General features: G+C 33.9%; 1 protein-coding gene across 3 annotated transcripts in view; it reads left to right on the top strand.

The window, feature by feature from the left end:
* LOC113515041 (phosphorylase b kinase gamma catalytic chain, liver/testis isoform) overlaps positions 1-14,318 on the top strand; it is a 33,118-nt gene that overhangs the window by 3,105 nt on the left and 15,695 nt on the right. For 2 of the 3 annotated variants that reach the window (XM_026899173.3, XM_026899170.3), the window contains exons 2-3: positions 6,282-6,457; positions 7,155-7,287. In XM_026899173.3, coding sequence (XP_026754974.2) covers positions 6,282-6,457; positions 7,155-7,287 — 309 coding nt within the window. Of the gene's footprint in view, positions 1-6,281; positions 6,462-7,154; positions 7,288-14,318 lie in introns of all 3 variants that reach the window. The other variant, XM_031908450.2, reaches the window with a different exon arrangement.

Genomic DNA, 14,318 nt, shown 5'->3' with positions numbered 1-14,318 from the left:
TGAAAATCATAGAAATTAATAACCTTTAAAACAGCTCTCTGTGCAATCTCAAGATTTATTAGAACTGTCTTAGGAGCACCACCCCAAGCAACTATACAGTAGGTCAAAAGGGACTGACACAATGTAGTATAAGTTAGTTTTAGAATTTTCATATCTGCAACTTGCCTCAGACGTTTGAAAATGTAAATAAGTTTCCTAATTCTACAAGTTAATTTATTTATATGCTGTTTAAATGTTAAATTATTATCAATAAATACACCTAAATATTTTATTAGCTGTGTTCTTTCCAAAGATTTACATGAGCATGTTCTATTGTTTTTTAGATGTAATGGTAAACAAGTATGGGCAGTAATACATAAATTAACAGACGGTTGAGTAGACTCCCGGATGGAAAATGCAAGATATTTAGTTTTTTCTGTATTTAGAGATAGAGTATTATTAGTAAGCCATTGTGTGACTTCATTAATTCCCTCATTTGCAGCACGAAATACCTCCTCCCAAGTATCTGCAGTGAAAAGGAGAGCCGTATCATCGGCATAACATATGATATTACCATGGAGGGGTTTCAGTTTACATAGATTATTTATATAAATTAAAAATAAAGTAGGGCCAAGAATACTGCCCTGAGGGACACCATAGGTTATGGGAAGAGGTTTACTCCTATAATTGCCTATTGCAACCATTTGTGTTCTATTTGAAAGATAACTCTCAAATAGTGCAAGCTGAGTACCCCTTATTCCACTTTTCTCCAGTTTATGTAAAAGTGTAGTAACAGAGACCGTGTCAAAAGCCTTAGCAATGTCCAAGAAGATCCCCAGGCATTTTTTACCCTGATCTAGGCTACTAGATATAAAATTTAACATCTCTTCCACTGCATCATCAGTGGACCTTCCTGAACGAAATCCAAATTGATTATCTGACAAAATTTTATTTTTCTCAAGAAATTTTATTAGTCTAATATTAATAATACGTTCTAATATTTTAGATAGAGACGGAAGAATTGAAATTGGTCTATAATTTATTACACGGTCTCTATCACCACTCTTGTGAATTGGATAAAGTAGGGAAATTTTTAGTGCATCCGGAAAAACACCCTGGCTAAGACATAAATTAAATATGTAAGTTAAATATGGAATTAATTTATTTTTAAATTTTTTAAGAATTACATTAGATATGTTATCCCATCCAACTGAACAATCATTTTTTAGGTTCATTATTAATTGTGAGATTTCATTTTCGTCAGTACTGAGCATAACAAAAGAATTAAAATAATTATTACCGGAAGAAACATAAGGAATATTAAGATAATTTTGTCCAGTCTGGGGTATCTTTCCTGCAAGATTTTGGCCTACATTTGCATAATAGTCATTAATTTCATCAACTGATAGCTGGGGATCATTTAAATTTATAAGCTCATGAGGTGGTTGTTTATTTTTAGCACTATGAGTTATATTTTTTAAAGTTTTCCATAATTTTTTACTATCATTACCAGCTTTACTTAATTCTTGTCTTTCATATTCAGTTTTAACCTTCTTTATAATATCATTACAGAAATTACGATATCGATGGTAAGTTAAACGGATAGTTTCATTATCTGGAAACTTTTTATGTTTTCTATGTAGTTGATCTTTATTCTTTATACATTTTAGTAAACCAGGAGTAATCCAAGGTTTTAAGATTCGTTTAGACCTAGGAACTTTATACGTAGTCGTGTGTTTATTAATCAATGACTGTAGATTAGAAATTAAAAAATTAATGGCATCATTTGGATCGGTAATTTGAAAAATAGACTCCAAGTCAAGATTTTCTATATTTTTGCTAAAACTTATCATATTTAATTTTGAACGAATTGGATCGGAGACATTTACAATCTGATTAAATGATAAGCATAGTAACACTGCTTTATGGTCCGTTAATGTTGATTGAAGTACAATAGTTAAGGCTCGACTCTTAGATTTTAGCATCACATGATCTAAACATGAATTACTTTTATCACGTGTTACGAAAAGGTGTGCTGGAAATAAACCATGTGTTGCCAAAAGAGTCAAATACTGAACTGATCTATGATCCTCACAATCATTTGTTATATTTATATTAACATCTCCCATTACCGCAATGTTATTGAATGTTTTTAGTTTCGACAAAATTAAATTAAGTGATTCAAGGAATTGTTCAATATTGCAGTAAGAAGGCGATCGATAAATAGCTATTATGGCATACTCAGATCCAAACTCCATTACAAGAGCATTACCGTGTTTAAAAGTCGGTTCTTCTATATTAATATTGAGAGTATTTTTCCAATAGATGATGACACCCTCATTCTGATTGTGATAGATTTTGTTTGCACAGTGATTATATCCTTTAAGAGTTGGAATTACAGGGGAGAATGATAACCAACATTCAGTTAAAATCAAAATGTCAACATCTACGTTAATTTGCGCCAATAGCACCACAAGGCCATCAAAGTTCTTACCGATACTGCGAACATTTTGAGTTAAAATTTTTAAACATTTTTCTTTAGGAACAAAGTCAATACACTTTTCCGTGTCACATACCATAGATTTAGATACCTCAATCTGATCCAAATCATCAGCAATATTATTTAATATATTGAATTTTAAAAATAAAAATAAATGAACCATTTTTTTTCTTAATGATAAGTAATGATATCACCGACTTCAAAATCTGAGCCATTTTTAAGTTTTTAGACAAAAAGGCAAACAAATATAAGACCATTTTAAAACAGACAGATGTAATATGATGAGATATATGTGATGTAAGTTGTTGTGTAAATGCATGTACTTTTCTAGAAGTAAATGTGGATAATTTAACAGCAGATTTGCTTAATATGTTAATACTATAATTTACTACATATAATAAAATAAGTAAGATCAAAGTAAACCAGAATAAAATTAAATGCGACAAACAACAAGAAATCTAGTCAAATTATCTGTTTCGGCTTAGGAAGATCACTCTCGTCGTTAATTCTGTATAGAGGCATATTTTCAGCTTTACGAAGATATATAACTCCTCTGGAGGTCCAGCAAAAAGCATAGCCATTATTTCGAGCATATTCTCGAGAGAGATAAAAAAGTCTTCGAGTTTTTTGGGTCAGAGTTTCAGATACAAATATTGTTTTTTTAGGTACTTTCAAATTTAAATGAGATGTATTTAACTTATCATTAGGAGCTTTATTCTTATTGAACTTTTTAATCGCTTCTAATATTTTGTCTCTTTTAATCACTGACGAGAATTCAGTAATGATTGTTTTGTTGAATTCTTTATTTGTATTAATTCTGTATACATCTTTTATTTCAGCATCATGAACTTCAATATTTAGAGACTTCCCCATACATTTAACTATGTTACTCAAGTCTTCCTTCGACTCTGATTTTCCGGTTTCAGAACCACTCAAAGGTACATTTCTAATTTCAAGTCCTGAGACTCGATTTTTACGTTCCATTTGCTCTATTTTGTCCTCTAGAGAGTGAATACGTTTCTTATCCTCCGCTCTCTCCTCTTTAAGAGTTTGTATTTTGGTCAGTGTCTCCTCATATTTTGCGGATAAGAATTCTAAGCACTTTGAAATATCAGTGTTCTGCCTTTCAATATTAGCAACCGTCTGCTGTAGTTCATTGAAACGAGTAGTCTGTTCAAGCGAGAATTTATTAAACATGCTCTTCAATTCTTCCACATAAGGGTTCATGTCACCAGAATCATTTCGTCGTCTTTTACTACGCAGTATTTTAGTACTTTTATCTATTTGTTCTTGTGGAATATTCAAGTCTGGCGCTGAATCATAATGCTGCAGTAGTGATTCCCTAGATGACAGGGAAGCAGTCGACGCCGTTACTACTGATTGGGATGTTGATATTTTGGGTGGAGTTCGTTTCAGGGGCATTATCAGTCAATACAATTAAAATCAGAAGAAATAATAGATACAAAAAATTTTGTTATTTTGTATATAAATATCAATTGCCCACCGACGAAATCAAAGATCAGACTACAATGGTCAGTGCTCAGTTGAATGTACAGATATCCACTTTAATGAGAACTTTAAGTGACTCACAAAAAATATCTAGTGATGCACAGGTGTCTTGATAAATGGACATCGATCGCCAAAATAGAACAATATCGCTTTCCGTCCAGTTACGGCTGACCCCCGATAATACAGAACGCACTATCTCCTTCTACCCTATATAATTACATCAATTTGTCGTTTCTTCTAGCTCTAGCTGACAAAATTGCGTGGATTATCGTAATAAAAATTATAAAAGGGTTCAATATCAAACTCACGCAGCAAGTTGTGCTTAATTTCGATGCTCGTGATATACTTGCGCTGTCTTCATACACTCCTAGTATTACTAGAATTATTATAGTGTATTTCTATTTGTTTAGAGTACTATTAAAATAAACTATTGAAACAGAATTTGTACACACGTCCATACACTACGGAGATCCGAGGGGAAGGAAAAAAACAAGTATACAAACTTTTCCACTTTTTTATATTAATTTAGATGTAGATTATGACTAGTTCGTAATATTATATAACCAATAAGCCATACATACATATATATACACACACACACACACACAAAGTTGAAGGATGCACCTAGTAAAGTATAAGAAATATGAGAGTTCACAACACAAAATATGTGACCTATAAACAGAATGTTATCTAAAAATATAAAGAGGCCTGGCCAATAAAGGTCAGTAATTATTTGAACCCGTTTTAATTTATAAGGACAAGGCAGTCGACCTTTCCGAAGTTGTAGGTATAGTCAGCAACATAGGTAGTTGAAAACATTATGTGATCTTTTTATGCAACTTGATTTATTAATTTATTTATTTAATGGATTTTATTATATATATTTATTTGATGGAAAGTAAACAGCGTCTGTAGATTTGAACAGTACTGACGATCACAAAACATACTGTGACGCCTATGTTACTTTTCAAGTCGTCACTCCTGAGGGCTAATATGTTACGTCTGTAATTTCACTGCTACACGTTACTTTTCAAATTGAAATACAGCAATGCAAGCACGGTAATCAGAGAGAGACAAACAACTAAGAAGACAACTAACTAACAGGAACTAGATTGATCGATGCTATTTTTTTTTATTTTACCTAAATGGAAAATATTTTTTCGCCAAATTATTTTGATTTCGTTTATCTAATCTCAAACTTGTGTCGGTTTAACTACATTTTGCCAACAAGTACTGACAAAAAAAGTACCTAAACTTCTCAACGCCCAAGAATTATGAAAAAAAAAAATACAATACCATCAAATTGTTCCTCCAAACTGATTTAACTTACTGTGTAAATAATAATCCTCGCACTGAATTACCATATAAGACTGTTTGTTTTTAATGGGTGATAATGGGATGGTAATCCCGCCGTACTGTTGGTATACGCTGGCAGGGCACTAGTGAGGGATGATAGGTGAAAATGAAAGCAGGCCAATAAGCCTATCGTGACGAATTCCGAACAAGAATTGTGAAATTCAACACGTAGGCTGATGATGGGAACTGCTAGGTGGTCAACCTGAGGGGGGTTATATTGCTCAATTATCAATGGAGTCGATAAATCTCATTACCAACAATGCCTTTCCCTCTTTTTTAAGCTGTTCGCACATAATTTAATGTATTTTAATGTAATAACTACTAGTTTAACTTATGTAAAAATAGATCGAGAAAGCTCAACTAGTTTCGGGATCAATTCGAGACCCTTAATCATAAGAGGCTGTGACGTGAGCGCGAGACTGACTGTGTGCACATTGTTTAATGCCTCGTTGGCGATAGTTTTAATGGCTAGATACTTTTTTGTAGTTTAAGATACCTAATTGTACCTACTTATTTCTTGTTTCTTCTATTTAAGCCTATGTTCTTCTCCATTCTATATAGTACGTGTATACCAAATTCCATAGTGATTGGTTAAACCGTTAAGACGCTAAGTTTTTTTTATACAATTTAGAATGGCAAACAAGCTGACGGCCCACCTGATGAAAGTGGTAACTGTCGCCTATAGACATGAGCAGTACCATTAGCGGTGCCATTCCTGAGAACTCAGGTGTTATTCTTCTGTAACCTGTAAATTCACTGCCATATCCCAGCTTTTAAACCGAAACACAACCATGCAAACATAATTGCTTCACGGTTCAAACATGAATGGAATAGAGGTACCCAAGCAAACGACTTTTGTACAAAGTCTCCCTCTGGTAAAGTTTACAAACGAACAAATTAATTTTCAGTAAGTATTTAATGAGCTTTATTTTAACAGAGGAGTGAGTTCAACAGTAAGAAGGTGTATAGAAAAGGAAACTGGTCGGGAGTACGCGGCCAAAATTATCGACCTCAGTCAAGAGTCTCAGGATGGCGTGGACACACACACGATGCGGGACGCGACGCGGCAAGAGATACACATACTGCGGATGGTGGCCGGTCATCCTTACATTAGTGAGTGAGTTGTTATGGAGATTTTGAGTAAATGCACAGATAATATTGAGCTTTTAGCTTATCTTATCCTCTCCTTCTCTTATTCCATCCTCTGATCTGTTTCCTTTATTTAGATACTAGCGGCCCGTCTCAGCTTCGCACGGGTGGATATTTTTACATTTTAAACGTGGCCATTAAGGCTACACACGCGCCGGAAGTTTAAAAATGGAGTAACTTCTCTCGTTTTCCCAACATTTCCCTTCACTGCTTTCCTTCTATTGATCGTAGCGTGATGATATTATAGAGTTTACAAACTATTACTCAATGTATGTATACTAAAAAAATTACCTAATTTCTCCAAACCCATTTTACTTTTCTCCAGGAATTTAATTCCTCCAAAATTTCGCGAACATACATTTTTTTAAGCCAAAATTGAAAAAAATATACTCAATCTGGCCACGCTGAATTGCGTGCATACAAAGCATACAAGAAAGATAAATACTTAATTAGTAAACTAATTATAAATAAAAACAATTGCAAGAAACGATTACACTGAGAAAACAATGAGCAAATGAACCTAATCGCTAGGAGTGATCCCTTCCAGGCAACCTTAGTATTGAGAAGAGTAATTATAAACAGTGTGATGGGTTGATTGTTTTTTGTAATAGTTGTAATAGAATAATTTGACTACGAGTACATCATTTATTTTTTTTTCCAGTCGAACTCCAAGATGTGTTTGAATCAGAGACATTCATATTTCTGGTGTTTGAGCTATGTAAAAACGGAGAACTGTTCGACTACTTAACGTCTGTTGTTACACTCTCCGAGAAAAAGACCAGATATATTATGAGGTAAGAATACACTTATCAATTATGCATTATGTACATATGTCTTGTGGTCCCGGCATAGAATGGGCCACCACTTTCTTTCTCGTGGGTGTCGTAAGAGGCGAATAAGGGAGCTTAGTGGTTGAGGGATGGGCAGCAGCGACCCTCTTAAAACATCACCAAAGTCTAGCTGCGGTTGCTAATCCGTTTGCCAAACGTGGCAAATCCCCCCGTGTGGGGGAGGCCTATGTTCAACAGTGGACAGTTAACGTGTATTTTACATTACATCTTTCTATAAAATTTCTGAGGAAGGAGAAAAAGTTACTGTGTTATGCATATAAAATATCTGTCTAAGAAGCAAGAGATGTATGTATAGATAGATGAACCTTTACACTCTATATGCGTTTTCCAATTGAACTGTCATATTAATTAATATTTTTTAGACAGCAACTCATAAATTTAAAAATAAATGTAGTCATACTTAATTGAAAATGTCACGAAATTTATCGTGTTTGTTGTTCATTATACTCGTAATATTAGGGAACAAAGAGCCCAAATATAAATTGAAATTATATCACAGGCTTGCGGGTTACGAATCTTCTTCGTCGAATTTTATAGTCATACGCACAAAAAAACAACTTATTTCATAATATCCGATATGAGTGATGAATGATTTCATGGAAAGATATATTGACAAGAATTACTTACTGTATGATTTTAAAATACAGTAAATAATTGTCAGTGTGTGCCCGCGTGAATATCTATACAAAGTATCCTATGTACTAAGTTAGGATCTATCCGTGTATCAAATCCATTCTGTAGTTTTTGCGTGAAAGAGTAATAAAACATCCACCCATCCTCACAAACTTATATTTATTCGAATATAGTAGTAGGATGACGTATGGAAGCTTCAAATTCTAATTAATAAAAAGCTTAGCTTGAAGTTTCACTGCCTGATAGAATTCTAACTGAGGATATTCACAAAATAACTAAAGTGATAGATATAGCCCGAAATTATCGATAAGCTGAAGTAGTAAATGTAGGGCATATTATTTTTTATTAGACGAAGAATGGTAAACAAGCTGACGGCCCATCTGAAGGAAAGTGTTAACCGTCGCCTATAGACATGAGCAGTACCATGGACATAACAGAGTATACTGTTTCACCCATGATACCCCCCATGCGTTGCCATTCCTGAGGACTCAGGTGTTATTCCTCTGTACCCTGTAAATTCACGCCATATCACAGACATACAAACACAACTGCTTCACGGTTAAAACACGAATGGGACAGAGATACAAGCAAACTACTTTGGTACAAAGTCTCCCTTTGGTAATATCGTCATAGCCGTAGAATACTGAGGGATCTTTATATGTAATATTTGTCAGATCCGTCAGTATTCTACGACTATGATGATATGTATTAAATTACTGAATACTATGATATTATGTCAATGAGTATTAATGTTAATTTATTTTTAAGAAATCAAATCATAACATTTTTCTATATTCTTTTATTTTTCTATATTTTTCTAGTGTCTTAGACAATAGATGCCGTCATTAGTTAAAACATTTTTTTTTATAAAATACATTTTGTTGCCAGCACCAGCCATTATTACGAACTAAGGTGTTATACCTCTCTACCTTGCAATTTCACGATTCGAACCCACTCTTCAAATTGATCCGCAGCCATGCAAGCAGGGCCGATTGACAATAGAAACACTACCTGCTTGCTACCCATGTAGATGTTTTTTTTTGTACAAAGTCCCCTTTGTGGCAAATCATATCGAAACTTTCTCGACCGACTTAAAAAAAAGAAGGTTCTCAATTCGGTTGTATTTTTGTATATTCGTTATGTTTGTTACCTCATAAGTCCGTCAGTTTTTTTTTTAATGGATGGTAATGGAATGGTAACCCCGCCTGCGCTAACGGTATACGTTAACGGGGCACCAGTGAGGAATGATAAGTGAAAATGAACAGGCAAGTCAGTTAGCCCATCATGATGAATACACCTGGAATTCAGCACGATAGTGCCCAGGGGGGACCACGTGGAGATCGACCTGACAAAGTATATTACTAACAATGGAACTGGCTGTCCGCATTACTAATAATCCATTGCCCTCCCTAAGTCTGTCAGTTATAAACTGTTTTTTTTTTTTTTATATCTGCAAGGATGTACTTATACATTGGTCCCATAAAAATTTTATCAAAATTTGTCCAATAGTTTAGTTTTTAAATCAAAATTCTTGATTTTGCTGCATTTGAAGTAGATTTTTTTTGTGAAACACATTGACACGGACTTCTTTACTTATTACCAAGTATGGCCTGTCTTAATAGTAAATTATTTATTTAGTTATTAGTACATATATATGTACATGACGGACTTAATGCTAAAAGCATTCTCTCCCAGTCAACAATAGGGAAGTGTAAGAATACTCGAATGCGGTATTACTAATTATTGATTAATTAAATAGCCAAATATTTAAACAACTCAATTGATAAAGCATTTAAACATAATTATTAATATATGGTAATGCATGAAACATAAAAACAAATATTAATTGCACTGATAATTAAATTAGGCTGTTTATTTTCTTCACCAGTGCACTGCAATCGTTTACGTTATCAGTAACAGCGTCTTAATTACTCACTGCAGGCGTGATCATGAATCTAACATCGATATCAATTCAATCTTTAACCAATGTAAATTTTGTACTGCACTCATAAAACAACAATTAGGAATAAAGTTAAAATTGGGATCGGTTTGCAATAGTTTGCATTGGCAAATTGCACTAATATGTATCTATCAGAACAATATGGAACCATTATGACGCCAACCATACCAGTGTTTCAATTCGAGAGTGTATAACGTTTTAATTTTAATATAAATTTATTGGAATTTATTTCAAGAGTAACTCCACTGGTATGTAAATTAAAGATAAACATAAATCTGCATATATGCATATATGACATGTGAAAATCAATTAAAGATCAAATCCAATAAAAGATTGTTTCCCACAAAAAAAAAAAAAAAACCCAATTTCAATTATCACAAAACCATTTCATTTGATCTGAAACCTAAACTATTTAACCTATTTTGATAAAATCTGTATGGAACCAATTTATAATTATATCCTTTCAGATAAAAATAATCCAAATCGGTTTAGAACTGATGGAGTTATGAGGTAACAAACATAAAAAATAGCAATTCAGAACCTCCTTCTTTTTGAAGTCTTTTTAAAGTTTAACGATCCAAATTGTTTAGTTTATATTTTGAAAATTGCTGTCATTTTATTTTTAACTAGCATTTTGCTCGCTACTTCGTCCACGTGGATGTCAGAAGTAGGAAAACCAATGAAATAGGCCATTTCAAGTAACTTCATTAAAAGTGTATCTGGATTAAACATACATCAGATTTTAAGTTAGACCTACAGGAATAGTAGTTTTTGTATAATGCCGTAACAAACATATAGACAGACAGACAAAACTTTCTAAAAAAAATTGTTTTGATCTCTATTGCTCTTAATAAAACCCCTCATATCAAGTTTTCTTAAATACATCCCCAATGTGCAGACATCGACCAGTTACAATTTTATTATATTAGCAAGACTGGACTAACTGACTTCTGGGCCGTAACTAAACGACACTAGATGCCGCTGTTCTTTTTTTTTTGTAAAAAAAACTATATTGATTCTACTTGTAGAACACGATTCTGCGTTTTCAAATATTTACAATGACATATATATTAATATTTGTATAATAATATTAAAGGTGCGTTTAAAATCTTACTAGTCAAATGTATGAATTTTCCATGACCGTGCCACGGTGTACGTGATCAACGGCATGAACTCAGATATGTTTGTAATTTTTAGGAAATACAAGATTCTTTTATGTCGAAATATGTAATAATGATTAGCACTGTACTTACGATAATGACTCGGGTATCATACTTAACGAGAGATGTAATTTCAAACGATAATTGTTTGAAATATTAGAGAAACTAGCTACGCACTAGGGGGAAAGGGATTGTTAATAATGGAAACTAAAAATCCCATTGCTAGTAATATACCCAACCAGGTCGACCTCCACGCGGTTCCCCCTGGAAACTATCATGGTTAATTCCTGATGAATTCATCATGATGGGCTAACTGATCTGTTTTCATTCTCATCTATCACCCTTCACTGGTGCTCCGCCAGCGTATCCTGTTAACGCAGGCGGGGTTACCATTCCATTTTCAACCATCAAAAAAAAAACTACCTACGCACTTACTCGGATGTACCTATACTGCCTCGCGCTCGCGCCTACAGCTACCCTGTGGGATCAGGGGTCGTAAAAAAAAAATTGTTCAACGGTATTATTTGGTTTCTTTTATGAAAAAATCCTTTACCGCTCCGTCGCCGTAGTCATCTTGCCGCCAGAATAGCTCTTTTTCTTTTTGTCCTCTGTCTGTCTCATTCACACATTCCTATTAGTCTGAAACTAGCGAATATCCCACTTGTAGTATCCTTCACACTACTCATTCATAAACAAATCGATTTTAAATTCAAACTAGCAGTTTGCCGCAGCGTTGCCCGCTTCTATGTGGTTCCCGTATATCATTCCCATTGGAACCCTTTATGAATTATATACTTAAATAATAATTACATACCTAATACCTTCATAAAGTTTCAGCTAATTTAACTGATCGGTTATTTTATAGCATTTTATATGTGATTCTTTAGATTGATATAACTTTTTTATTTATGAACCGATTCAAATAAAACAAACACTAAATGTTAAGTGGAGCAAACCCTAACGTATTAGCGAAAACAGCATTTAAACCGTTTTTGAGATTAACGTGCACAAACGTACAGACAAACAGACAAAAATTCTAAAAATTGTTTTGGGTTCTATTGCGTTCATAAAGCTAATAATATTACAATTTTTCTTATTTATCTGTCATGTACAGACAGCGATTAGTTACGCTTTTATTATATGTATTGATTGATGTTATAAAGAACATTACATTGTTCTCTTATTTAGTAAAACTTGACATCATTTCTGCTAGGAGATATGTTATTTTTTCTTCAACATATACTTTTAACTTCTTTTTAAAACTATTTACAATGTGATCTTTTATATATGTTTAAGAAATCTATAATTGTACATATATCCTACATATATTTGTTTGGCTAGAGGCAGAATTGTCGAAACTTTTTTTTATTCAACTTAGAATGGCAAACAAGCTGACGGCCCACCTGATGGAAAGTGGTAACCGTCGCCTATAGACATGAGCAGTACCATGTACATAACAGAGTGTACTGTTTCGCTCATGATACCTCCCATGCGTTGCCATTCCTGAGGACTCAGGTGTTATTCCTCTGTACCCAGTAAATTCACGCCATATCCCACCCTTCAAACCGAAACACAGGCATGCAAACAGCTGCTACACGGTTGAAACACGAATGGGACAGAGGTACCCAAGCAATCGACTTTTGTACAGTCTCCCTCTGGTTACTGTTTGGCTACTAAGGAAACCTCTTTTAATATTTACCTAAGTAACATGTATGAAATTGGACTTTTATACTATAACGTAAATAAATAATAATAATAAAAGAACATTAATAAAAACAATAGAGATTAGAAAAAGCAAATTGCTGGGCCACCTTATACGACTTGACGATTTTTTAAAGTGCATAGTAGAAGGAAAAGTAGAGGGCAAAAGAGGAAGGGAAAGACCGACAAATAAGTACATGGAACAGATAAAGGAAACATTAGGTGTCATATCGTATAGGGAGGTCAAGGATATGGCCTTGAATAGAGCTGGCTGGCATGAGTTAGTTGCACCGATAAGAGAAAATTCTTAAATGAAAAGAGGGAAGCGTAATTTAAATATGGTTATAAATTATTGTAATTCAAAGGTCTCTGGCAAGAGTTGCCACTATAGTAAGTACTCAGCAATGGATAATGTGATTTGTAATGTTGTTCTGAAGAATATATTATATAAAGAAAAGCACGTTTTATTATTCGATGAAGTTAAGTTGGTATTTTATACACTTTTGCTATTTGATGTTGGCCAAAACCACGATGTCCCAAACTTCATAGTAACTAGTTGTTCCTAAGTTGGAAGCGTGTACTTCGAAACTTCAGCTTGTATAAAATAATGAAGGTCAAGCAGTCACGGGCTCTTAGACTAAATGTAGAAAGTTCAGAATTAGTAAAATCGCGATATGTCTCTTTGGAATGAACTTCCAGCAGCAGTATTTCCGAACCTATACATTATAACCTTCAAGAAAAGAGCATACTCCTTTTTAAAAGGTCTGCAGCACACCTACAATGCCCTTGGTGTTGTGGGTGATCATGGGCGGCAGTAGTGACTTACCATCAGGGGAGCCGCATGCTCGTTTGCCCCCTGTGTTATAACAAAAAATGTCCTTACAATTTGATAATAGTAATTTTATAAAAACTGTAATAAAATGCGAAATCCTTGACAAACATGCGCATCTAATTGTCGTAGTCGTTTTTAATTAAGGAAATGCCTATCTATATGTTCAAAAAGCAGGTCAAGAGAAAAATAACGAAGGTCTAGAAGTCACAAGCTAAATATGTAAATTACACTTTCCATATTAACTGCTAGGTGCGTCTTACTCGTATTTGTATGGGAGACTCAATAATCTTTTTCGTATTTAGACCCATGTTTCTTTGGTCAAAATGTTCAGTTTTACTAGGAGAACACTCCCTCAGAAGGTTGCTAAATAATTATTTTTATTTTACCCTGTATTTAAATTTTCCAAAATGACAGGCGGTATCGAGTCCTTAAGTCTAAGGCGAGACTTGCCTTCCTTTTTGTGTTCTACCACTTGTATAGCGGAATATGTTCTGAGGATTGTTTGAAATGATGCCCACAGCCACCGTTTATCATACCGCTCTCCATCGACAAGGAATTCATCTTCTCACACTTAAATCGTCACGTACAGTTCGGTTTCAAAGAGAATTTTTCAGAATTTGGTTAGAATTTACAACAACCAAAACTCCATACCAAAAAATATCGAGAAAATCAGAGTACGGACGAGTCT

The sequence above is a fragment of the Galleria mellonella genome, unplaced genomic scaffold, assembly GCF_026898425.1.
Source record: "Galleria mellonella isolate WM207_F2 unplaced genomic scaffold, CSIRO_AGI_GalMel_v1 utg312, whole genome shotgun sequence".
Classification (NCBI taxonomy): domain Eukaryota; kingdom Metazoa; phylum Arthropoda; class Insecta; order Lepidoptera; family Pyralidae; genus Galleria; species Galleria mellonella.
This window is presented reverse-complemented; position numbering and strand designations above follow the sequence as displayed.